General features: G+C 26.2%; 1 protein-coding gene across 2 annotated transcripts in view; it reads left to right on the forward strand.

Moving 5' to 3' along the window:
* LOC107453469 (protein phosphatase methylesterase 1) overlaps positions 1-24924 on the forward strand; it is a 29082-nt gene extending 4158 nt beyond the window's left edge. Inside the window, exons 3-17 of one of the 2 annotated variants that reach the window (XM_016070330.4) lie at positions 792-884; positions 2841-2898; positions 4537-4588; positions 4679-4750; positions 7287-7372; positions 8969-9059; positions 9522-9587; positions 12048-12243; positions 14885-14948; positions 16072-16137; positions 16267-16311; positions 18327-18391; positions 19510-19577; positions 20600-20658; positions 22955-24924. In XM_016070330.4, coding sequence (XP_015925816.1) covers positions 792-884; positions 2841-2898; positions 4537-4588; positions 4679-4750; positions 7287-7372; positions 8969-9059; positions 9522-9587; positions 12048-12243; positions 14885-14948; positions 16072-16137; positions 16267-16311; positions 18327-18391; positions 19510-19577; positions 20600-20612 — 1035 coding nt within the window. In that variant the 3' untranslated portion in view covers positions 20613-20658; positions 22955-24924. The remainder of the gene's footprint in view (positions 1-791; positions 885-2840; positions 2899-4536; positions 4589-4678; positions 4751-7286; positions 7373-8968; positions 9060-9521; positions 9588-12047; positions 12244-14884; positions 14949-16071; positions 16138-16266; positions 16312-18326; positions 18392-19509; positions 19578-20599; positions 20659-22954) is intronic. The other variant, XM_016070322.4, reaches the window with a different exon arrangement.
* The last annotated feature ends 805 nt before the right edge of the window (positions 24925-25729 follow it).

Below are 25729 nucleotides of genomic sequence, written 5' to 3' on the forward strand. Positions count from 1 at the left end.
ATTTTGTGAAACTACCGTTTTTCCTAAAGTTGAATTTGTGAAGGTACCACTAAACGGTAGTAAATTTGGCCTGGACAGACCCCTGTTAATATTATGCTTTTAAATTTGTATAAATTAATTGTAACACTTTATCACCAGATATGTTTAAAATATATGAGCGTTTGAATCTTGCTGTCAAAATCGTTTTTACCATTGAGGAGAATTTTTAGTGTTACTCAGTAAAGAAAAAAAGAAACTGTCATAATTCTCCTATTCTAATGCATAAACCAATCAGTCGAAGATTGATAAGGGAATTTTTTTCTCTGCTTTGCAGAACCACACTTTTTCATGTGATTACGTCGTTGCATTCGATTTTCTAGCATCCTCGTATCAAGGATAAGTTTTTTTTTCTTCTTTTATCCAATTTAATGAAAAGTAGTCATATTTATGCTTTTTCCTACCTTTGCAAATGTGATTTGAGCAAATGCCAAATGAGTCAATTGCTTGCAGAAATTTTTTCAATTGAGATTTTGTGTTCGCAGAAATTTTTTCATTTTATCTAAATTTGTTTATCACAAGTAAGATATATCATAGCTTTTTATATGACTAGCATTAATTTGTTATGGTTTCCTAAAAATGTACCAAACAAAATTTACTTACAGAATTTTCCAAGTAGTTTTGTAGTGTAAAACTGCTATTGAACTTAAAAAAATGTATCTGCAATGCTTGAAAACTAGAGCATTTATTAATGTTACTATGAACTTTTGATGATTTATTTTATAATGGTTGTTGTTCTTCCTAAACTTATTTAGATTTTTAGAGTTTATTTAAAGGGTACCTCGGGTCCTCTTCTTCTGTTTCTACATGGTGGCGGATATAGTGGTCTTTCATGGTCATTGTTATCTGTGCGTATGAATTAATTATAAACCTTATTCAGTGAAACTTTTATAACTGAAAGTACTATTAGTATCCAAATGTGCTTTGGGTTACAAAAAGTTGTAGAAATAAGAAATTAAATTATTTTTAATATGACATTTAGGAAAAATACTTCTAAACAGCCAAAAACGTAAATATTTCCTTTAAAAAAGTGCTATTTCTTAGGATAGTTCATACAAGGAAAACATTTTGAAAAATAGCTTAATCTTCTTAGATTTGTTTTGAAAAAGTAAAAAAATTCTGAAATACCAAATAAATTCTTTCAAAATAAATTTTATGTGTTTTATTGTTTTAGTCATATTTTTTTAAATGTATTTTTGTTTACGTCAATGTGACTTCATTTTTAATAGACTAATCATTGCTATGGGAACAAAATTTATTTTCAAGTTTGAGTTAAATTTTTGAAACAGCTTAACATTACATATGAAAGGGGTGTGATAACAATAGAAAATACAAAAAAATTAAGATAAATTGCTCTATTAAGTTTTTTGTCTTTCTATTTCCAGAGCTTTGTGGATTGCTTGTTATTGCTTCTAATATTTTTCCAGTTGTAAAGTTTTTTTTAATACTTAAAATTAGTATTTGGAAGATGAAAATAACTTTGGATTACCAGAAACACTATCATATTAAAATTTGAGTAATTAAAAAAAGTGCAATGTTAATTTCACTATTTACGGTTGAGATTTTATCTCTCTATATATTGAGGTCAGGGTTGGAGTTTTTGCCGGCAAAAAGGGGTTCTTGCCAGGACAGTGGCAAAAACCTGGTAAAAACCGGCAAAAACTGGTAAAAACCGGAAAACCAAATTATCTAAATTGCTGATTAAATATTATTACAAAATAATTTAAACAAGTTTAAATCAATCATAAGGAATAATAATTTTGATACATTACATAAAAAAATTATTTTTAACATATTAATAATTAATATAAGGGTAATAATTTTTAAAAGATTGAAAGTTTTTGATCTCCTTTCATTTTAGAATCCTAAAATATGTTTTTTTACAAATAAATATTATTATTTGTATAATATTATTATTTATTATAAAAAATTATTATTTGTACAATAATTAACTGCACATGTTGATAGATATTTTATGCTTTAAATTATAGTTATATTAATTTAAAATAAGTTCATTTCACTGGAAAAAAGAGAATAATCACAAATTTTCCAATCAATAATGTTTTAAACTACTAAAATGATATATTATTACATTATCATTTAATTATGGAATAATAATTTTGTTGATTTTTTTGTAACTATTTATATTCATAAAATATATTTCAATTTTAGGAATAATTTTGTATCAAAAATGTGTTTTTGTCCTCTCATCTTGGAAAATATAGGTTTTTGCCACTTTTTGCCAATTTGCTTGGCAAAAACCTGTTTTTGCCAGGACGGTTTTTACCAGTACAGTAGGGAACCGATTATCCGGAACGATCGGGACCATCGCTATTCCGGATGACTGATTTTTCCGGTTTTCTGAATCGCTACAAAAAGCCGTTTTTTTAATGTTAAACCCAACTAAAAAAAATTTTTTTTTGGAAATAATCTTAGAAAGAAGAAAAAACGATGGAGTAATACACTAATGATTATTTCCAAAATGATGGTAAGGTAAACATCTTTCAAAAAAGAACGAAAAATCCTAAAATCTTATGAGGAAAAAAATTTTCTTTTTAAAAAATGGCGGGAAAATTTATCGAATTTCGTTCCGGTTTTTTGGTTCTCCGGTTTTCTGATTTCCGGATAACGGGTTCTGTACTGTATTTACCATGGTTTTTTACCACCTGCGACAAAATCTTGCCAACCCTGAAACTTCTTTGAGTTATAATTGCTTTGGTTATCAAAGTTAGACTGTACAATGATATTTTATGTATAGTGTATTTTTACGTTCATGTTATTGTTTTTATATTTCACTGTTTTAGACGAGCATCAGTCAATTTGTTGAATGTCAGGTCGCTGCTTTAGATTGTAGAGGGCATGGTAATAATAATTCATTCATTTATTTTAATTCTCATAATTTATTATCATTGTATGATTTCATATTTATTTGAATTCATTTTTCCTTGTAAAAATTCTACTGTACAAACAATTCAATGTTTTTGTGTCATTTTGTGTAGAAAAATAAATAAAATTTACCAACGGATTGAGGTGTGACATGCTTATGCTGTTAAGACATTCATTAAAAAATCAAAAAGAAACTCAATGAATTCTTTCAGAGATGCTACCGCAGATAATTTGCTATGATAGCAGATGACTTTTAGAGGGTGCATCAAAGGATGATAAGGATCTAAAAGAAGTTATTTTTGAATAATAAAGACTTAAATTAATTTTTTTCCAGTTTGAAAACTCTTTGCTTTTAATTTGCTTATGTGGATTTAAAGTAATTAAAGCTAATCATTCACACTTGATAAAATTTTATCAAGAAATTCAAAATTTCAAATTTCATTTTCATTTCAAATTTCATTTCAATTTTCAAAATTTTATCAATTTATTGCTGAATCTTGTAGATCTTTATTTTTACTATACCATTCAAAAGAATTGTGTATTTTTATTTGTATGTTGCCATCATTGCCTGAAACTTTTACAGTGTTTAATAAATTTTAAACTAAGAATTTTTTAAATTTTTTATATAATTTTTTTTTCAATTTTAAATGTATTATTGGTGATTCAATAAACTGTTTTAACATCTGATTCATATCAGATTTGCAGTACTAAAAAGTAATCATCACTGAATTATATCATATTATTCCACAAAAATGTGTATTTTTATTTGTAGATTGACTTTAAAGCCAATAACTTTACCAGTAATTATAAAAGTTTAATTAATAGTCTTAAATTTTTTCATTTATTTATTTTTTATTTATAATTTTTCATTTACTGATACAATGAAGCATTTCGTTAAACCAGCCCTGTATTTATTTTATTTCTACTTCTTCAGGACAATTATTAAATTATAATTTTAATTTATTGCAAATTAGTCTACACTACATTTTTGATATATGAATGTTATTATGCAGCTGAAATAAATTTTTTTTTTTCTTCATTTGTTTGACTCTTTTTGTCAATTTTTAATGTTGAAAAGTACAGGCTGATTGTGCTCCGAAAAAGATCCCGATTTCCGGAATTTTCGCTAACAGTGATCCGGAAGTTTCCGGAGATCGAAGGTCCAGATGTTTCAAAAAATCATTTATCACAGAAGTTTCCGGAAATCAAATTTTCAAAGGTGGAACTTAAAAACACAGTTTATTTTTTTGTTTGTAAGGGAGAGCCAGAGAGATACTTTATGACCTTATATTCATGATTAATATTCATTTTTTATCAGTAAATAGTTGTTATAATCATAAACTCAAGAAAGAAAGACATTTGTAAATTTTGATTATTTCTCCCGATCATCATAGGTATGTGTAAAATTTTAAATATATTTTAAGTAAACTAAGAAATATTGAGAAAAAGGAAAAAAAAACCTTGTTAAAGTATTTTTCAATTTAAACTGTTTTTTTCTTTTTAAACTCAAGAAATTTTCCGGAATTTTGACTTGGGCTCACAATCACCCCTGAAAGTAAAATTATAGCAAGGAAAAAGATTTACCAAATTTATGGTACATTTTTCCTTTTTTAGGAGAAACTCATTCTACTAATGAAGACGATTTGTCTGCTGAAAGATTATCAAGGTATGGAGATGTATCATTTAAATATTATAAAAAGTATTCAAATTATTTTTACTTATCTTGTAAAAATACTTATTTTCTATTTTCTTTCAGTGACGTGGGTGAAGTATTTAATACACTTTATGGTGATGAAGAACAACCCAATGTGATATTAATTGGACATAGGTCAGTAATTTTAATTATTCAGTTCAAGAATTCCAATAAGAAATTTTATTTTAATATTATGAATTAATATAGGGCTTCCTCTTCTGAAATTTTCTTTTTTCTTGTTAAACTGTGATGAAAAAAAAAAGAAGACGTAAACTCACTAAATGATATTTTATCTGAGTTTTGTTTTAATTTACCTTTTTTTATCCATTTACTGGGATTTTGTTAAAAAATGTTTTAAGAATGTTTTTTTTTTTTTTTTAAAAGTGTAAAACGACTACATGTACAGCATGAAAAAAGTGTAAAACGACTTAAAAACAAATACTACCTTCTTTAATGTTTTTAAAAAATGCTTTTTAAGAATTAAAATTTTAAAAAAAGTTATTAATTAATATAATTTATGATTGCAACAAAACCAAATTTGTTTTAGGATTAAAATGCCTAAAGTTTCTTATTTTGTTTTTAGCTTAAAATTATCTTATATTACCATTCGAAGTTAAATAATCAACTCATTTTTGACCAGGAACATAATATGACATCTTTTGATAACCTTATGTTGTTGATCAGGAATGTCATATTGCGTCTTTCCTTAACCAAATGTATTTGACAAGGTATTATACATTCAATTTATGGTTATTTTTAATTTATCGTTTGTTTTCATTACTTTTGTAATTTTAATGACAAATCTATTCATTACTGCCTAATTTTACACATTTTGCTTAAAATTTTATTTTTATGTTTAAAGTGATGAGGAAGTATAAACTTATATTCTATATAAACTTATATACTTTCTATTTATTTTTTGGATTTATAAATTTAATTTAAAATGACCACCACTACATATAAATGAAATATGTATATAAGTGCATGAGAATTAGCTGATGATTTTGAATTTTTAACCAAATAAAGAATAAATTTCTGCCAACTATTGTAGTTCAATTTTAATTTTACTTCCGAAGGAGAAAATCATCTTCGAATAGCTGAAAAGTTGACAGATATGTATTATGGAGGAACTCTCAGTTTATAAGGAGACTTGATGAGTTCAAGTTGCTGAAAATCTTTTAATTTATAACGCAATGTAATGATCATCACCATTAAAATTTTTAAAATGGCACATCATGAACTTTTTAAAGAATTTACCTCTGAATTTTGTGACCATAATTTGTCTGACTGCCCTAGTGACATCTAGGCCAGTGATTTATAAAATGATAGTTTTTCTGAGCATAATTTTCATTCAGACGATACGTATGGCATATTAACGAAATGACAAAAGACCTTAATACTTGAAAGCAACTCTGTAAATGAAGATAATGGTTATGATGCTAGAGAAAATTTATCTTTTTCTTCATAAGATTTGCTTGAAGGTAACGTTTTGCGAAAAATGGAGAACGATAAATATATGTGCGTGGTGCAACTATTAAATGTAGTAATCCGCAAAGTATTAGTGAAATAACAAAATTTATCTTCAATAATGACTTTTTCCACTTTCTTGCATTGTGAAGAACCCTTTTTTATCGACGAACTGAAAAATCATCTTAAAGTTATAACAATTGCTTAACATGGCAACTAACATGTTAAAATGGGCTGATGTTACTAATAATGACATGAAAAAATTTTTGGGAATGATAATTTGAATGGATTAAATATATAAGTCGCACTGGAAGGACTATTGGACAACTGATCCATTGATAGAAACTTCTATCTTTTAAAAGATTAGGACGAGAAGGCAGGTCAAGCAAATAACAATGTTTCTTCACTTTAACATTACTTCACTTTTTCCACTTGCTTACATCGTAAACAAGCCCGTTTTATCAACAGACTGAAAAATCATCTTAAAGTTATGACAATTGCTTAACACATTAGCTGCTACCTTGTTAAAAAAAAGTAACTGAGGCATGACATACATGTCTCATGGCAACTAACATGTTAAAATTGGCTGACGTTACTAATAATGACATGAAAATATTTTTGGGAACGATGTTTTGAATTGATTAAACATATAAGTCACACTGGAAGGACTATTGGACAACTGATCCATTGATAGAAACTTCTATTTTTTCGAATATTGGGACGAGAAGGCTGGTCAAGCAAATACTAATGCTTCTTTACTTTAATGTCAATTTGTATATCAGTTCTTAATAACAGAATTTCGAAACTGAAAGCATTTCTACCAAAATTTCTATTGATTTATCTACCCAGACAACAGCTGTCCCTTGATAAGGCAATTATTCTTTGGAGAGAGCATTATTATCCTTTATCGTATGATAAAAATATATTTTCTCTATTTAAATTTCAGGAAGCATTTGTTATTTTCATATGTTTACACACAAAAAGCGTTGAATTCTCTTCAGAAAAATCATTTACTGCTTCTATTCTCTGTTTGTGAAGATAATGAAATTTTTTTCTCACACTAATTTTTTTTTATTCTGTGAACATAGGCTGTTATTTGTAATTTGATGATGTAAAAAGTTATCAAATATTTTTTTTTAATGTTAAGCTGTTTTAAACTGTAGGCATAAGTTTTTGTTACATATTACTGTGTTGTGTATTTCAGCATGGGTGGTGCAGTTGCAGTGCATGCTGTATATAGGAATTTGATACCGACTGTTATAGGCTTAATTGTCATTGATGTTGTTGAAGGTACTCTTATCAATTTTTCTTTTTTCAATATTTTTTTAATTGAAATCAAAATAAATAAAACCCATAGTATAAAATGTTATAATTTTGAAAATAGTTTTTGCATTTTGTATGGGAACAATTAATTGAATTTAATTGGTATTTATTTATTTAACAAGAGAAATTTCTTATGTACTGAAAATTATGTTACCTTCATTCGTATTGCTATAGGTGTACTTATTTAATTCTCTCAGTCAATTATTTTCTCATATAAATAAAAGTAAACATCTGATGTTTATCAATGCAAGCTCTTGCAGATCCGTTTTTTTAAAAAATTAAATATACTAAATTATTATTATTAATGAAATATGATGAAACTTTTTTTTTAAAGAAATGCTCTTATTTTGCTCTTAATTTATTAATGCTCCTGGTTCATTACAAAGTTTATTGTGAATAATTTTAAAACCATCAATTTTGTTTAAGTTACTCACTATTTATTTTTATTTTTGTGACATTTTTCTAAGAAAAGAAGATAGCAGCAAATCATTTCAATATCTTTTCATTAGGTTTTTTTTTTGTATCATTTATTATCAGTAAATTACACAAAAAAACATGATGCTTTTAAAACAATTATTTTTGGTAAAATAACAATATCATAATAGCTTGTATTATTCTTTATTTTTGCACTGCTTTCAATTTTAAATAATGTTTATTTTGAATCTTTATAAAACTGTACTTTTTTTTGAAAATATGCCAATATTTATATTAAAATTATTCTTATTTAATTACAATCTAATCAAGGAATGAAACTAATTTACAAATTCAGAAAAAGATAAAGTAAGTAAGTAAAATTTAAATCAATAAATTGACAACACACAGGGGCCTTTCTGTGGTGAAACCAAAAACTGACAGTGCCCCAAGGCCCCATAAGGGAAAGTCAAATAAGAAAAAGCAGTAAGAAAAATTGAAATGTAGATGCAAAGATAAGTAAATGACAATAAGGCAGACAGTGTGTCCCCTGATGAAGTGCTGTCCAGCTAACGCGCATATCATTAAATTTTTATGGTTTTGTTTTCTGCTGGAGTTTTTTTTTTTCTTGTGACTTTTTAAACTTATTTAATTATATTATTTCTATATATTTCAGTTGAAATAGAGCTTGTAGCATATAATTCTAAGATATTTTCATTAATGTTTTTCAATCAGTGAATAAAACCATATTTTTTTTTTTTTTAAGTGTGCTATTCTTGATTTTAGTTTTTTCTTGGCTTTTAATTAGCATCAATATGCATCTTTGCAAAATTATTCCAACTGCCATAGTCACTTTTTTCATTAATGATGTTTAGTGCTTACTCATTAATTTTCTTTATTTCAGTATTTTTCAATTAAAAAAATAAAAAAACAATACTGCAACAGGTATTGCTATTCCTAGTGATTTTTATATCTTTATTAATTGATTATTTTGGTATGATTTCCTTTTAAAGTTTAATGCTCACATTTTTATAATGTTCTTAATATTTAATAACTATTGCAATTTAAAAATTAGTGTATTTGATAATTTTTTTAATGAAAGATAAAAATTATATATTTATGTACAATTATATATTTAAATTATATTTTTAGGTACTGCTATGGATGCCTTGCAAAGTATGCAGAGTTTCTTGCGTAGTCGACCTCCATCTTTCACTAATTTGCAAACTGCTATTGAGTGGTGGTAAAAAAAAAAAATTTCTAAAAAAAAATCTATGTTTATATCTTATTTACATTCCCTAAAGTTATGATTGATTTTTAATATGATGATATAAATATGCTTTGTACATTTGAGATACGAGTTTTTAATTTGCTAAAGCTTATGTGAAAACTATAAAGGTTTCTATAGCTTATTATATTTTTATACAACAAAAAATGCAAGAAATGTCACAATTTTCAATTTTATATAATACGGTAAGAGATAAGCTTATTTAGATTTGTTGATAAATATTTAATTTTTTTACATTAAGAATGGTTATAGCAGTATTGACTCAATGCAATCAACTGATATTTTATAAATTTAACCACTTTTTTTCATCAAATTCTAAAATTAATATCAACCTATTGAGATAGCCAAATAATGGTCAATCAAAATGCAAGCATTGGCAGTATAGTGTTAAAAATAAATTATCTTTGTATTTTTCAGTGTTAGAAGTGGTCAAATTCGGAATGTAGAATCAGCTAAAGTGTCAATGCCTGGACAACTTAAAAAGTATTTATTTTACCTAAACTCATTATTAAATTTTTTTCCATTTTATGTTATTTTTAATAAACATGCATCTTTAATAATCTATTTTTTAAAAAGTTTTTTACCATTGTTGTTACTTTACTTTATTAGCCTACTGCTTAAAACTGGTGGCAGAATATGTATCGGATAACAGGTGTTAACTTAATAATCCAAGAAACTTTTTACAATTAAAAGCTGTTAAACACTAGATTGCCTAAGGATTTTTTATTTTGACTACTTTTTATTTCAATTCGAAAAACAATGATGTATATGGGTCATTCTCATAAAAACAGTCATTTTCATGTCCCCAGTATATTTTATGTTTGTTTTACAGCTTACGAAAAAAAAAAAATTCAGGAAAAGTGTCCTTCAGAATGCAAGCTAACAAAAGAATAAAAATAAAATTATCAATTTTTATTTTTTATTTATTTTAGGTAATTAAAATATACCAATATGTCATTCCCTCACTTGTCCCCACTGCTGATTTAAAAAAAGAAAAAAATTGTTTCTGAAATAATTTTTTTTTTTTTTTACAAATTCATGTTTTTTATTTCAGAATACTGAAATATAGAATTCAGAAAATCAATTTTAAATTTAATTTCTGATAAAAATATTAACACAGCACTATCTTAAACTTTGTCCCCAATGTTTCGCGTCATTCCCTCACAACAATGTTCTTATCACCTGCAATCTTCTTAGAATAAAAATATTTCAATAAAAACTTCAGAAGTTAACAACTGGCATCATAGAACAAAATTGCAGTATGTTTCCATCTTCAACTTAAAGAAGCTTTGCTGTGGAATAAATCAAACCAGGTAAAATTTTTTACATTTGTCATTCCCTCATGTCATTTTTTAGAGTAAAATAAAATACAACTTAATCGAGAAAATGGATAATTATATGTTGCTTTCTTGTATGAATATAATTGTATGTGATTGACTTCAGAAATTAATTAGGCCTAACTGTTATTTTTAAATTTTATTGAATTCGTCATTCCCTCACTAGTGTATAAAGTGAGGGAATGACGCTGAAGTGAGGGAACGATTCAAGATGAGTATATTAAATTTTTTTTTGTTCAATCGTGCCAGCCAATTTTATTTCCCAAACCTGTAAAAACTATTAAATATATAAGACTAAATTATAATAAATATTAGATATACTTAGTATGTTATCATTTTCAAACTTTAGGTAGATGTTATCATTTTCGTGAGAATGACCCATATAATGACACAATTTCTTATATAATTTGCAGTATATATTTTTTTTATTGTTAATATTTACTAATAACTTGATATATATAATAATATAAAAAATAATGAAAACTAGTTTTAAACAAATTTATTTACACATTATTTATTCTTTCATGATCCAGTCATTTTGACTGCTTCTGGGCAATATAGGTATGTACTAAGTTTCAGTCTTTCTAGTGTTAACCTAGAGATTCTTTCTTTCTAGAGATTCAAACTCATTTTGAGAATAAAGAATGTAAGCTTTTTTTTTTTGTGTAGATATAAAACGTATAAAGTAAAATATCATATTTTTATTGCTTAATACTATAAATAAATAAAGGAATTTTCAACATCAATGCTGCTTTAGACTGTTTAAAAGTATTCAACTACTTTTTCAAGAATACTCAAAACTCTTCCACCAAGAGCAATAAAAAAGCCATAGCTCGAGTGTCTTGGACTGTCAATTTAAGTTTATTTTATAAACATATGCTATCAATCAACAAATTTATGAACCGAAAAGGTATCCATAAACTTACTGTACTTTTGAAGGGAAATTTACATCTACTGTAATGTATCAAATTGACCATGTCAATTTTAGTTTGATAATGCAGTATTCTCTTTTGATAATCAATGATGTAATCTATATTTTAACTTTTGGACTAGAAAAGGAATCTAGAAGTTTTGCTACACTTTTAATATTTAAAATTTATTCAAGGTGTTTTATGTTCGGTTATGTCAAAAGAATAATTTCTTTAAAATCTTTTTCATCAAAAAACTTATTGTCAATAGTGTTTTTGTTTTGAAAATCCAAAAATGCTTAACTCTTGATTTTGAAAGGGTTTTCACAATGCAGAGAAACACAATGCAGAGCTCTATTAGAATAAACAACTTGTGTGGGATGTTTTGATAGGTTTAACAGGCGTAAAAATAATGTATATGTTTTGTAAGTTAATCTATAGGTGGATATAGGTTTTTATATATATTGATTGTTATATTAGAAGTGTTGCTATAATAGAAGGTTATGGAAAAGTTAAGACTGTATTAATATTTTAGTTGAAACTGCATTTATTTTTTATGATATGCATTCAACTGTTTGAAAGAAATAATACTTTTAATGAGAAAAGTATTTTAGTAAAAAATTCCTCCATATACAGTATTTCTTTATTATTTTACTTATTTTTTTCTGACCAAATTTTTTTTTCTCTTTGACCTCAAGCTCTTTGACTGGCAATCCTGCAACAAAGGAAATCCATCTCCAAACATCTGCTGAACAAGCAGCAATTGATGTTCTTGCTCCCCGACAAGTTGCTCCTTCAGACAGCATCATGGAAGAGGCAGAGGAAGATGAAGAGCACAAATCAAATAGCACACCCACTGTTGCCAGTGAGGACTTTAAGATACCTCCAAATCCAGTAAGAATGGAATCTATATAGCATCATTTTCTAAATTCATTTAAAAAAAATTATTTTATTAATATTTTTGTCAAAAAATATTTATTTTTTTGTAAATTTTTGAAAAATATTTTATTTTAATTTTGTTATAAAATTGGGAGCTTGAAAAAATGATTAGTTAAGTTTTGAAATGCTATATATCATGAGAAATTATTTACTAAATATGGGTTATTGATGAAAAGGCTCTAAATTTTCAGTTTTCTCACTTAAATTATTTAAAAAAAAATTTTTTAAATTTTCAAGCTATGCTTATTATTAGTTTTAGAAAAATAATGGATTTATTGTTTAGTAAATCAGTAATAAGATAATGTATAATCAATTTTGCTTTTTAACAAAATTTTCATATTTTGCCTCCTACCAACATTTGAAAAACAATGCGTTCACTGTTTGATAAATCAGTGTAAAGATTCTGTATTATCAAATTTTAAAGTTTTGTCTGTTACCAGTTTTAGAAATACATCACATTTCTTTTCTAAATCACTATCAAGATCAGTGTAATATTGATATTAAGGTAATATTAAGGAAATTATGGTACCATTTCTGAACAGAACATATTTGCTTTTGTAAATTGCTAAAGCTTTTTCCTGTATGTATATATATATATGTGTGTGTGTAATACAAAAAGTAAATACTTTTGTATTAATAAAAGAATTAAATCTCTTTCGTTTTCATAAAATGTCTTTGTTAAAGAATAAGCGTAGAGAGATTCTATTTTGGGAATTCAAGGCTGAAAACATACCATTGAAATATAAATAGATTTATATTTCAAGGGAAGAGTTATTTTTAGAATCATTCCCTTTTTCAATTCCATATAAGGAAGCAGAAATGATTTTCCTTAATGCGTAAGGTTACAAGGAATGTACGAATGTGCCTTTTTACTTCAAATCTATGTTGGTATAAAACGTAAGAACGCATAGTTTTGCGTGTCCTTTTCATCATGATTTGATCCTGATAAGCTGTTCAGGAATTGTCAGAAGTCTTGTCCATTCCCCTCCCATAGGGAGTGTGGACGTAAACTATTAGCAATACCAGCCTATATTTAAATAAACCTGTTTAGAACGTCTGATGGCTTATGACTGCAATTATTTCAAGCTAAATACAACACTGATAACAGGGTTGGAGCCATGTTATTACATATATATATATATATATATATATATATATATATATATATAAACTTTTTTAGTTTGAAGCAACTAAAAAAAAATCATTTCTCCTAAATTTTTTTTTTAATAATTTTTTTAACAAGAATTTTCATCAATGGCCACATGACTAACCCTATCTTTCTGAAGCATTGAAGTAAAAAATAATATGAAAAATAAGGTATAAATATTTTTACTAATTTAAAAATAAAAGTAGATATTAATAGAATATAAAGATTCTACTCAAATTTGTTCTTATATTCAGGTAATAAAAGCTTCTCTGCTTATAGAAAAAGAAAAACGCAGCGAAATTTTGAAATTCATTATTGTTTTAAATAAACTGGAAAATTAAATTTTTTAGCTTGTTATTTAGTAAAATATTTGCTTGAAAGTTAACTTCGTTAAATGTAAGTGCTTATATTATTTTAAATTTCTCTTTTTGTATCAAAGCTTTAGTTGAGCCTAAAAAATGTCACTAGTAAAATCTCCGTTATTTTAATTCTCTAATGTTTGCAGGCATGAGTTTTTAGAATTAAAAGTCTGACTTTTATTTTTCTCCAATGCACACCGAAACCAAATGTGCCTCTGTGGGAACCAATGGCACTGGGTGTTGAATCTCGAGATTTTCCTCAGCAGGCCAGGGTTCAAACAAAATTAAAAATACTTGAGCTGCTTCATTGCTCAAATTCTGTCTGATTTCTTTAAAGAATTTATGATTAAGAGTACAAAAAATATGGTTGTTAAATTAATGTTGGTCTCAGCATTTTAATATTTAGTTTGAGCATTTTAAAATTTAGTTGGTAAATATCCTGTTTTTTATTTTTTTATTTATTTCTTCAGTAATAAATTTTTTAATAATAAAAGTCTAATTTGACTCATCCTGCACTACAACAAAAATTATCCTTATAAGAATTATTCTTTGTTAGAAAAGTAAAATAAAATAATATATAACTTTGTAATAAGTACAATTCATTTGAGCTAATTACACTGGTGTTTAGAAATGTAATAAGCACAGATAAATTATCCTTATTACATTGTTTATTATTCAGTTTTACAGCAAAAATAGCTCATTTTCTAACGAGGCAAATATGAAGTATTAGATAATCTATTTGAAGAACTCATGAAAATGATGTTATTTTACCATACAATGTCAGATTCTAAAATATTTTAAAAGTATTCATGAACTAAGAACAAAGCGTTGAAAGTCTCTTGAAGTATGAATGCATTGTAAAGCTGTGATGCATAAATACTTATAAGACATCAATGTGATGATATATGTTGTTGCTTAATAACAAAGAATATCTAATACTTATGTATTATTTAATCAAGGAGTGTCTTATAGTTAGCTCTTAGTAAACTGCAACAAATCTTATTCTTGTTTACTTGTGTAACTCCTATGCTTTGCTTTTTTTTCTCTCTTTTCTTTATGTAAAATTAATTCTTATATTTTCCCTCTGCAGACAGCTCAATCAGCAAAATATGTGTGGCGTATCGAATTGTCTAAGACTGAAAAGTTTTGGAATGGTAATTGTACTTATGTAGTAATTAATTGAAAAAAAAAATAATTTAAGATAAATATTTATTGTTTATTAGTTACCTAAAAATTATACATATTTTTTATTGTTTTTTCTTTGTATATTGTGAAAAGCATTTCTGATGATAACATGATTATAAGAAATGTCAAAAACAGTTTCGATGTTACTGATAAAGAAGGCGTGGATATTCTATGATCCATGAACATAGAAAAGTTGAAAATAGCTTCAATTCCCCCCTTTCTTCAAAAAATATTTTAAATTTTTGGCACAGATTTTATTTCATATAAGTTATAAATAGGTTTAAGTTGTGTTAAATTTTGCAAAAAAATTCCGACTAATTACATGCTAATATATTTTTTTAAAATTTAAATCAGAGATTTTTTTAAAAAAAATTTTCAAGTTATTTATATTATGATTTAATTCAGTCGCGATTTAAATCAAACTTATTTAAATCAGTGAAACATACTATTTTTGATCTTTTAAAAATCTAAATTTGCACAAAAAAATGTTTTTTTTTTTTAAATTTTTTATTATTTTTTTTTTGAAAAAGATATTTTTTATTGTTATCTATTCTTTTCCAAAACCTAAACTTTAAATGCAGGTTTGTGATAGTATTTTCTTTGTTTGTTTTTGATTAGTATAAATAATTTACATAACTTTAAAAATCAACACCAGTGCGTGAAATTTCCATTCTAAAGGTACTAGCCAGGTTAAAATTTTTGCTTGTTACAAAATTTTATGAAAAATAGGAAAAATTATCAAACATTAACAGATGTAGTATTAAGAATTTTCCGTTGTACAAAACCATAAAAGAATTTATAAACTGAAAGTAATAATAATACTTAAATTAAGTTTCCAGTATGGTCTCAAGGGTTTCAATATTATTCACATATCATTGAAAATCATTAATATGAAAAAATTAAGATATTAGATATTCCATCTGCAGCCCTTGAGTCAATCTCTTACTTTGTTATTCTTATGATACAGGAAGTGTTGGTCAAACACTGTTGCTTACTTATTAGCTTCAAATATTAGTTCACACAGATGTATATACTGTATGCTTCATTTTAATTATATATGTCTGTTTTATCATTACTTATTATTTTACTTAGGTTGGTTTGAGGGTTTATCAAACATGTTTTTGTCTACATCTGTGCCCAAACTGCTTCTCTTAGCAGGTAATTTGTTTTTCTTTTTATTTAAATGTTATTTACTTTCATGTTATGATTAATATTTTATTTATTATGACATTCATTAACATCTAATGGTTGTAATACTTTTTATACTTAATTTTCATTTTTTTAAAGGCGTGGATAGACTTGATAAGGATTTAACCATTGGTCAAATGCAAGGTGAGTATCACTAATATCCTTTGAAATCCAGTAAAATGTTTGTTGAACTTTAATTTTATTCTAAATTAGAGTGAGAGCAATTTTGCATGCTGATTAGAATTCTTATCTTCATGATATTAATATTAGTTTAATAATTTTGCTGCATTCTACAAAACTTTTGTTTGCATTAATTATTGCTCGAGGAAGTCATAAATAAGTAATTGACAGTTTTTACTTCCTGAATTATGACATGTTTTTAGATCTGTATTAACTATTAAATTTTTCCCTTTCATTAAATTAGCGTGGAAAGAAATGTAGATACAATTTGTTTTTATAATTTTTAAAGTTAAGTGTTTATTTATTAACACTTAAACTTAAGTCATTATAAAAATCATTGTGTATCTATTTAACTTTTATATGTTACGTTTAATTTTTCATAATCTAAATGTGTTGTTTTAGGAAAAGGTAAAATAACTAAAATGAAATTATGTTGCTTGCATAGTTTTAACAATTATATTGAAACTTAATAAATTAATTCATTTTGCTTCACACTATATGTAATATATATGTAAGTTCAAAATGTAGATAAAACAAGGGAAAAATTACAGTACAATGAAAAAAGGAAAATAAAAATAACAAAAAACCGGTGGGAGAATCCGTAAAAAAGGAAAATTTTTTTTTAAAAAATCCGGAAAATAAAAGATATAATCTTTTCATCAGCCCACGCGATTATATCCGCAAGAAAGAGTGCTTTCTAATATTATATCAATATAGCCAAAGCAAAATATATCAATACAATAGTATGAGGAGCACTCGAAAAATTTTTACAAAAAAATTACAGCAAATAAAATAGAATAGTAAAAATAAGTTCTCACAAAATAAAAATAACAGGTAAAAACAGAAAATAAAAGAAAAGGAAAAAACAGAATGAGACATAAAATCCTATATTACATTCTATAAAGCGAGTAGCGAATTCAAATGAACTTACATGAACGGGAAATTTTTCAAGAATGATTTAAAATATTTTCGTAACAAGATTGCCAGATTGCAAAAAATGAAAACAAAAGCGCAAATTGAGATGAAAGCGTAACTAGAGGAGTTTTTTATTAAAGTGCATTCTTACTGCATTACTGAAGTGCATTTGATTTCTTAGATCAAACAAGCGCATCAAACGCACACGAAAAATTTCCTGTTCATGTAAGTTCAATTGAATTCGCTACTCGCTTTATAGAATGTAAGATAGGATTTTATGTTTCATTCTGTTTTTTCTTTTTCTTTTATTTTCTGTTTTTACGTGTTATTTTTATTTTGTGTGAACTTATTTTTACTTATTGTGTTCTATTTTATTTGCTGTAATTTTTTTGTAAAAATTTTTTGAGTGCTCCTCACACTATAGTATTGATATTTTTTGCTTTGGCTATATTGATACAATATTAGAATGCACTCTTTCTTGCGGATATAATCGTGTGGGCTGAGGAAAAGATTATATCTTTTATTTTCTGGATTTTTAAAAAAAAATTTGTCCTTTTTTCGGATCTCTCACCCCCCCCCCCCCCCCCCGAGTTTTTTGTTATTTTTATTATTTTCATTTTTTTCCTCTTTTTTCATTGTTCTGTAATTTCTCTCTTGTTTTATCTATATTTTGAACTTATTTTATCAGTTCTATTTACTTGCAGCTTATGCGCAATAAATAAAACTTATTGTTTTTCTTAATTTTCTTTGTGTTTTTTGTATTTATCAAATCATTGTGTATCTATGTTTCGCATATGCTATATATATATATATATAAGAATAAATAATAGTTAGGGTTAAAAGTCTGTTACATAGATTAGATTGTTTTTAATCAATATTACCTTAAAATAAAACTATTTTGCTTTTATTCTATAATCAATTTAATCTAATCCCTAAATAGTAATTAAAATGTGCTATGTAATTTTACGCAATTAGTATAAAGTTACTTTTTCTAAAATAGCCTTTTTGTTTTTAAAAGATGTTAAAAATATATTTTTAATATTCAAAATTATTCATCTGTCTAGGAAAATTTCAAATGCAAGTTTTACCTCAGTGCGGACATGCTGTACATGAAGATGACCCAGATAAGGTAATATATTATTATTTGAAGAAAAATATACAGTGTACAAAATAAAAAGCTTTATACCCTAAATAACTTTTGACCTAGTGATCAGATTTTTATGTACCAAGACACAATGCTTATATTTTGAGAGACCCAGTTAAGATATGCTAATTGAGTAGTGTAATGATAATTTAAGCTAGACTAAAAAATATACTTTCTCTAAATAAACTTACCTTTAAAAAGTGGAAATCTGATTTATTAGTTACATCCGGAGATAGATTTCTGCTGTTTCGCATATTTCATCATGTCTCCAGAAACTTTATAAATTTCTTTGCTCTCATTTAACAACAAATTTGTTTATTCTCAAGTAAGTTATTGCAGGAAAATAATCTTATTTTTTTATTTATTGTTTTTTGGTATTTTAGTTTACTAATAATTTAAAATATTTTGCATTGTTAAGGCTTAGAAATATTTGCATCTTCTTTAACAACGTAAATTTAAGTAATTAATTGTAAACTTTGAATTAAATTTTTCAAATGTGATATAAAATTTATTTTTGAATTATTCTTCTTCAGGAGCTGTTCAACCAAATTATTAATGTTCAGTTTTCAAAATTGCATTCCTTAGAGGTGTAAAAATTTGTGTTTTTTGCAATTTGAAATGTATTTGACCATTAAAAAAATGTGTAAATAACTACTTTTTTTTGCATAACTGGATATATTATTTTCTAAATGGGTGCAAAGATATATTTATTTCTGTATTTACTTGAGATATGGCATAATACTCAAAGTAAATTAATGGTATTAAGTAAATTATTATTTGCACTAATTATTAACATGTCATAGTCAGAAACTTAACATTTAACTAGTTGGAAACTTAAGCCAAGCCAAACTCATTGCAAAGATATCCCATCCTTAGGCCAAAAGTTCTTCAGGGTGTTACAATTTCACTGTAGACTTGCTTAAACTAGTTCAGCGTGCTCACTGTGCAAAAAGTAAATTCTTAAATATATACAATTTACAATTATTGTATTTAAAATATCACCCTCTGTTTTATCTATGCTTATTTTTCAGTATTACTTGAGTAATTGCTGCAAATTTATGAAACTGTAACTGATAATATAATTAATTGCTTTTTTTTAATAGGTAGCTGAAGCTATAGCTACTTTCCTTGTTCGAAACAAGTTTACATCAGCAATCTGTGATTTTCAAAGGTAAATAGGGTAGCTTTTATAATTTTCTTTAGTGTGTTCTGGAATCTAAATCTACTTCCCTCATTTCCTATCTAAACTGAAGATAATTATATGAATTCTGATTCCCTGTTAATTCTTAAATTAATATTTTTGAATTGCTTTTGTTTCTCTTTTTTTTAAAATTGAATTTAATTAGTCAGATTTTATGATTTAATTATTTTTCCCAAGCTGTTGTAGAAGCTTTAAGAAGTTTTAAAATACTGAAACCTTAAAAATAAGTTTCAGGTTACTAAGTTGCATAAAATTTATTTCAAAGAATAAAATTGGATAAAAAACACAAATTATATTCATATCTTAAATAGGGAATGGCACTCATATAATTATCTTCAGATTAACATAGGAGGTAGAAGATCTAAAATTGCTAATTTATGACTTAAATAGGGCTTATGACTTAAATAGCACTCATATGTTTATCTTAAGGTTAATATGAAAGGTAGAAGATCTAAAATTGCTAATTCATGACTTCAATAGGGCATTGCACTCATATGATTATCTTAAGGTATCATGGGAGGTAGAAGATGTAAAATTTTATTTCAGATCACCCTTAATATGCTTGTTTACTATTGACTTAAAGAACACTTGGGAAGAGTTCCACAATTAAGATTTGATGTTGAATTAGTATTTGAAATTGATTTTTTTAAAATTTGCCTATTTATAATGTGATACATCTTATAAATCAGTTGAGATATTATTTTTTCTGTTTTTCAGTTGCAAAAATTTTTTTTAATGATTTCGAGCATTAATCGTACTACCTATTGTAATGCATTAACATTTGTTGACCTTACAAAAGAGAAAAGAAAAGGTTATGTTTTGCAAAAAATATGCACCAATATAACTTTAAAATTTGAACTTTCATATTATGTTATAAGCTTTCATGGTATTTATTTTTTTAATCATTTGTATAAGATTTTTTTTCTGTGCTTAAGCTTTTGTACTGTCTCTGTGAACTAAATATCAAATTGTATATTATGTACAACAAACAGCTCATCTGATTGAATGTACAATTTGAAAGCCGCTTGGCATGAATATTGATAACAGATTTGTGAGTACCCTTTTAGTGAAATTTTTGCATTCTAATTTGTACTTATTTTAAATATGTTTGACTAATTTACAAATGAAAAGGAATATGAGTTCTTTTGTTTTAATAACTTTTCAAAAAATGTTTGTTGAAACAAATCGCTCAAAAATAAATAAAAGTCATCTTAATGAATAGTAAAAATAATCTAATCATAGCAAGATCAGGATATCAATGCAGCTTTTATAGCTATCTATTTATATTTTGACGTCATATATAGTCCAAAGCAGATTTTATAAAAAGCTGTTGCCATTTTCAGAAAATAAACAAGTAAATAAAGTAATTGTGGTGTATCTACCACTACAAGAATACAACTCCAATTCACTAGTACATAAGACAGGTTAACTCGATTCTATGTTGGGGTACTTTTTCATCGATGAAGGTTGACATTGTTGATAGCTACTATCCCCACATTCGTGACCTTCGGACATTATGTGAACACGCCTACTTTGACAGAAACTCCCACTCTGATTTGAACATGCCTATTTCAATAGATAGTCCACATTGAAAAGTTGACTTGTGGCAGCGACAATATCAACCTGCTCGCTATTGCTACTTAGTCTCGATCACACACAATGTTGGTCTGTATACACTTGACTGCTAATGGAACACACGAGCGACCATGCATCAGTTCATCGAATTCTATGTATCCGATAAAATTTTGGTGGGGGTGTACTGCAGTGTATCTACCACTACAAAAATACAATTTCCAATTCACTAGTATATAAGACATGTTAACTCGATTCTATGTTGGGGTACTTTTTCATCGATGAAGGTTGACATTGTTGATAGCTACTATCCCCACATTCGTGACCTTCGGACATGATGTGAACACGCCTACTTTGACAGAAACTCCCACTCTGATTTGAACATGCCTATTTCAATAGATAGTCCACATTGAAAAGTTGACTTGTGGCAGCGACAATATCAACCTGCTCGCTATTGCTACTTAGTCTCGATCACACACAATGTTGGTCTGTATACACTTGACTGCTAATGGAACACACGAGCGACCATGCATCAGTTCATCGAATTCTATGTCTCCGATAAAATTTTGGTGGGGGTGTACTGCAGTGTATCTACCACTACAAAAATACAATTTCCAATTCACTAGTATATAAGACATGTTAACTCGATTCTATGTTGGGGTACTTTTTCATAGATGAAGGTTGATATGGTCGATAACAACTATCCCCACATTCCCCATTGTTATTAACTATAAACTAGCACAATCAAAAATATCTCTTACTTACCGATTTTCTATAGGCTTCATCGAGAGAGAAAAATAATCAAAAGGAAAGACTGTCTTCAACTGAAATTAATAATTTAAAAAAATAAATAGAAATTACAAAAAAAAAAAAAAAAAAAAAAAAACACTTAAGAAAAGATACTTTTCAATCGAGAAAGGTTGATTTGGCTTCTTAGAAGAAACCCTCACTTGTAAATTTTCTCAGTTGCTTATTCAGAACAGTAAAGTATACATAACAGGAAAATTGAAGCAAATAAAAAAGTGAAATGAAACATACTGATAATCGACCAAATTATTTAATTTGGTATAAAAATGCCCGATGTTTCCTAAAAAAGAAATCTAATCCATATTTTTGATTTTTCACATACTTATAATTATAATTGCAATTATTATTTACAGTATTACTCCTCGCTGATTGGGATTGTCATTTGCGAGCATATAATATAGTCATATCCGAGCATATAAGTATAAGCTGCTCATTATATGATATTATGAATACGATAGCAATTATTATTTATTGTATTACTCCTGGCAGAATGAGATTGTCATTGCGAGCATATAATATAGTCATTTGTGAGCATATAAGTATAAGCTGTTGTGTAGTACTCTAATATGCTTTCTGCATTTAAATTTTATTTATAAAGTCGATTTATTAATTAGCTTTTCGGAATTTACATGAAAAATGTATATTGTCTAATAATCCATGAATGTCTAATAAGACATGTTAACTTGATTCTATGTTTGGGTTCAAACAAACTATAGTTTCAGAACTACAAATTTAAGAACTCTGCATTAACTTGTATTAACTTCTCTGCCTTGAAAAACTTATTGAATATTGTACTATGCCCAAAATGAAAACACTGTTCATTATGCGATTCATACTCTTGAAGCTTACACTATTTATATTCTATTCATACTCTTTGAAACTTTATTGAAGTTTTTTTTAGGAAAAATACATTGATTTTATTTATTATATATGCAGTCTAAGTTTTTTTTTTTAAATCTTTTTTTCAGACCTTATTGTGCATGCTAAGAAGTGTCCACCATCTTGAAAAACTTATTCCCCCAAATTAAAGAAAATGTATCAAGAAATACTGCCAAGAGTGATATCATTTAAACATATTTTCATTATAAAATCATTTGGTCACCACCACAGAGGTGCCAATTATTATGATTTATCCACAATTGCGATTTTATTGTCAAGATTATGGTTTTACAGTTTATTAATGAAAATTGCTGCTTTTTAGAAATTTCATAATCTGCTTAAAATACATTGTTTACCTCTAACCCCAATAGCGGAATTTATTGAGCCTTCTTCAGCTGGTACAGGGGTACTTCTAATCAGCAGGTGGAGACTTATCTTTTTAATAAATGAGACTTACGCAAAATTTGCAACTTTGCAAAATTTGACTTTTGCAAAATTTGAATTTTTAAGTTTAAGATATTTAAAAATCAAACTCAAGAAATGTATGTTGTTTAAATTGAATTTGAAATATATGAAATTTTACTTATAAAGGAAAATGGAATAGATCCATATTGAAAGCATATAAAAAAGTAGACAGAATTTTTTATTTTATTTTTTTAACAGATTCAATAAAAACTTAATACACCACACCAGATTTATTTTCAGGCTACTATTGCCTCTTTTTCAATATTAACAGACAACTCTAGACTTTGTGACAGGAAGAGTTCTTTAAACAGATATGCTATACATCGTGCGACTAAAACATGCATATCTTTCTGTCAAAGTATATTGCAAACTATTCTGTAATATTTGCATATCTTTGCAAAAATTATGCAAGACCTCATTTGCAGACAAATATTTGTCACTGCAGAATTAACTTGCAGACAAATTGCCTCATTGCAAAAATTTCTCTGCAAAAAATTTAAATCTTTCTGAAAACTTCTACAGATTCCATCACGATTTAAGAAATTTTGTTATTTGCAAGTAATGTACCCAATTTTTTTCTGTTTCTTAAATAAGTCTAAAAGCAATAAATAAAGATATGATAGTTAGAAGTTACCGGATTTATCAGTAGCAATTAAACTTAATACATGTGGTGATGTATGTTTAAATTTTTTTTGTATTAAATGCAGCTATATTTTTATGCATAAATTTAGCTTTTTTCAGTTGAAAATGTATGCAGCATAATAGTGTAACACTGGATAATATTTTGCTCTATTCTTGCTTTCCATGCAAATTTCTTTTATGGTTAAGATTTATAAAATAAATAGTAGATAGTAGTGTACAAGATAACGGTGTATTCATTGCTACTTTAATTATGTCTAGTGTTTATGAATTTAAAACCTGTTTTGTGTTGTTCAAGTATTTTAAAAGGTGATTTTCTATTTAACGAGTTTTCCATGTAACAAACTTATTGTCGGGATTTAGCGACTTCGTTAAATAGAGGTCCGACTGTATTTTTAAATTAATACACTAACCTAATAGAGCATTGCAATTTTATTCAATTTTTCTGCTATTCTTTTTTTATGTATATAAATAATGATAAAATAGATTGATAGATAATATCTAATCTATACCCAAGATGATAAAGAATTTTTAACTTGTACCATTGAAAAGGGAGGAATCTTTTATAATAATTTTGATTATTGTGTTTTGTTTTAAATGATAGCTTTTATATTTAGTTTTACTTCTTGGCAATATTTAACTTTTTCAATTAAAGAATGTAAACAAGTTTTATAAGGGAAAGCAATAGATGAAGCATTATAGTTATTTTTTCTTGGCTCTTTCATCTGTCTCTTGTCTGCATTGTTTTCTTAGCATTGTTCATTGTTATTGTTTTGTTCTAATAATTATTAAAAAGATAAGGTTTTCATTAGTTACTTGATATATTTTTTATTTAAGTTCTAACATTTTGAGTTTTGTTAAAGCATTTTTTTTAATATTGTTTTCAAACCATTTTAGTTTATGTCTTGTTAAAAAATGTACTGAAACTAATTATAATAAATGTTTTACCATTTGAGATCAGTTCTATTCTATAATTATTCATGACTTATTCTTTGTTACAATGGAAAATTCAGTTATATTTTATATTCAGTTGATCAAATATTAAATATAATTTGAAATCTATGTTTTAAATTTATTTTTCATGGTAAAAATGCTATAAATTATTCATATTTATAGTTTCCTTGCTAATTAAAAAAATTAATTATTTAATGTCTAAAGGGTCTTGTTGAATAAATATACTTTAAATTCACCAACATTCTAAATAAGTTTGTTTGTGTAAATAAAATAAGGCATATAAAAATCATACATATTATCAATGTAAATAAAAAACAATTTTAATTTGCACAATGCTACGTTTAATTCAAATTTTTTATTTAAACTGAATAGTTGTATACTTTCAAGAAGATTTTATCTTGATGTAGTTTTTTCATGTTCCTGCATACATCGAGTAAATTAATTTTTAAGATATGGATTTAGAAAAAAATATTAATTCTAATTTGAAAATGTACTTGTATGTGTACTATTCAGTCAAATTATTCTTTAATTTTTTATTTTATTCTTAAACTTTTATTCTTTTAGTTTTTTGAAAACCTTTTTTTTATAGAACTAAAGTGAAATAGAGAAATTTAATTCGTTTGTTTTCAGTAAAGACTACTGTAGGCTGATAGTGTTGCAGAAACTTATTTCCATTCAGCTAAAGTGTGCTTGAATTTTCATTTTTAGGTGTAATAATTTGAAAAAACTTTTTACTCTAAATATTTTGCATTTCAATTTTCATCTAAGCATTCTAAACAATTTACATTTGCTTCAATAAAAGCTTT

The sequence above is a fragment of the Parasteatoda tepidariorum genome, chromosome 1 (assembly GCF_982258835.1).
Source record: "Parasteatoda tepidariorum strain Cologne lab strain chromosome 1, Ptep-v5.0, whole genome shotgun sequence".
Lineage (NCBI taxonomy): Eukaryota > Metazoa > Arthropoda > Arachnida > Araneae > Theridiidae > Parasteatoda > Parasteatoda tepidariorum.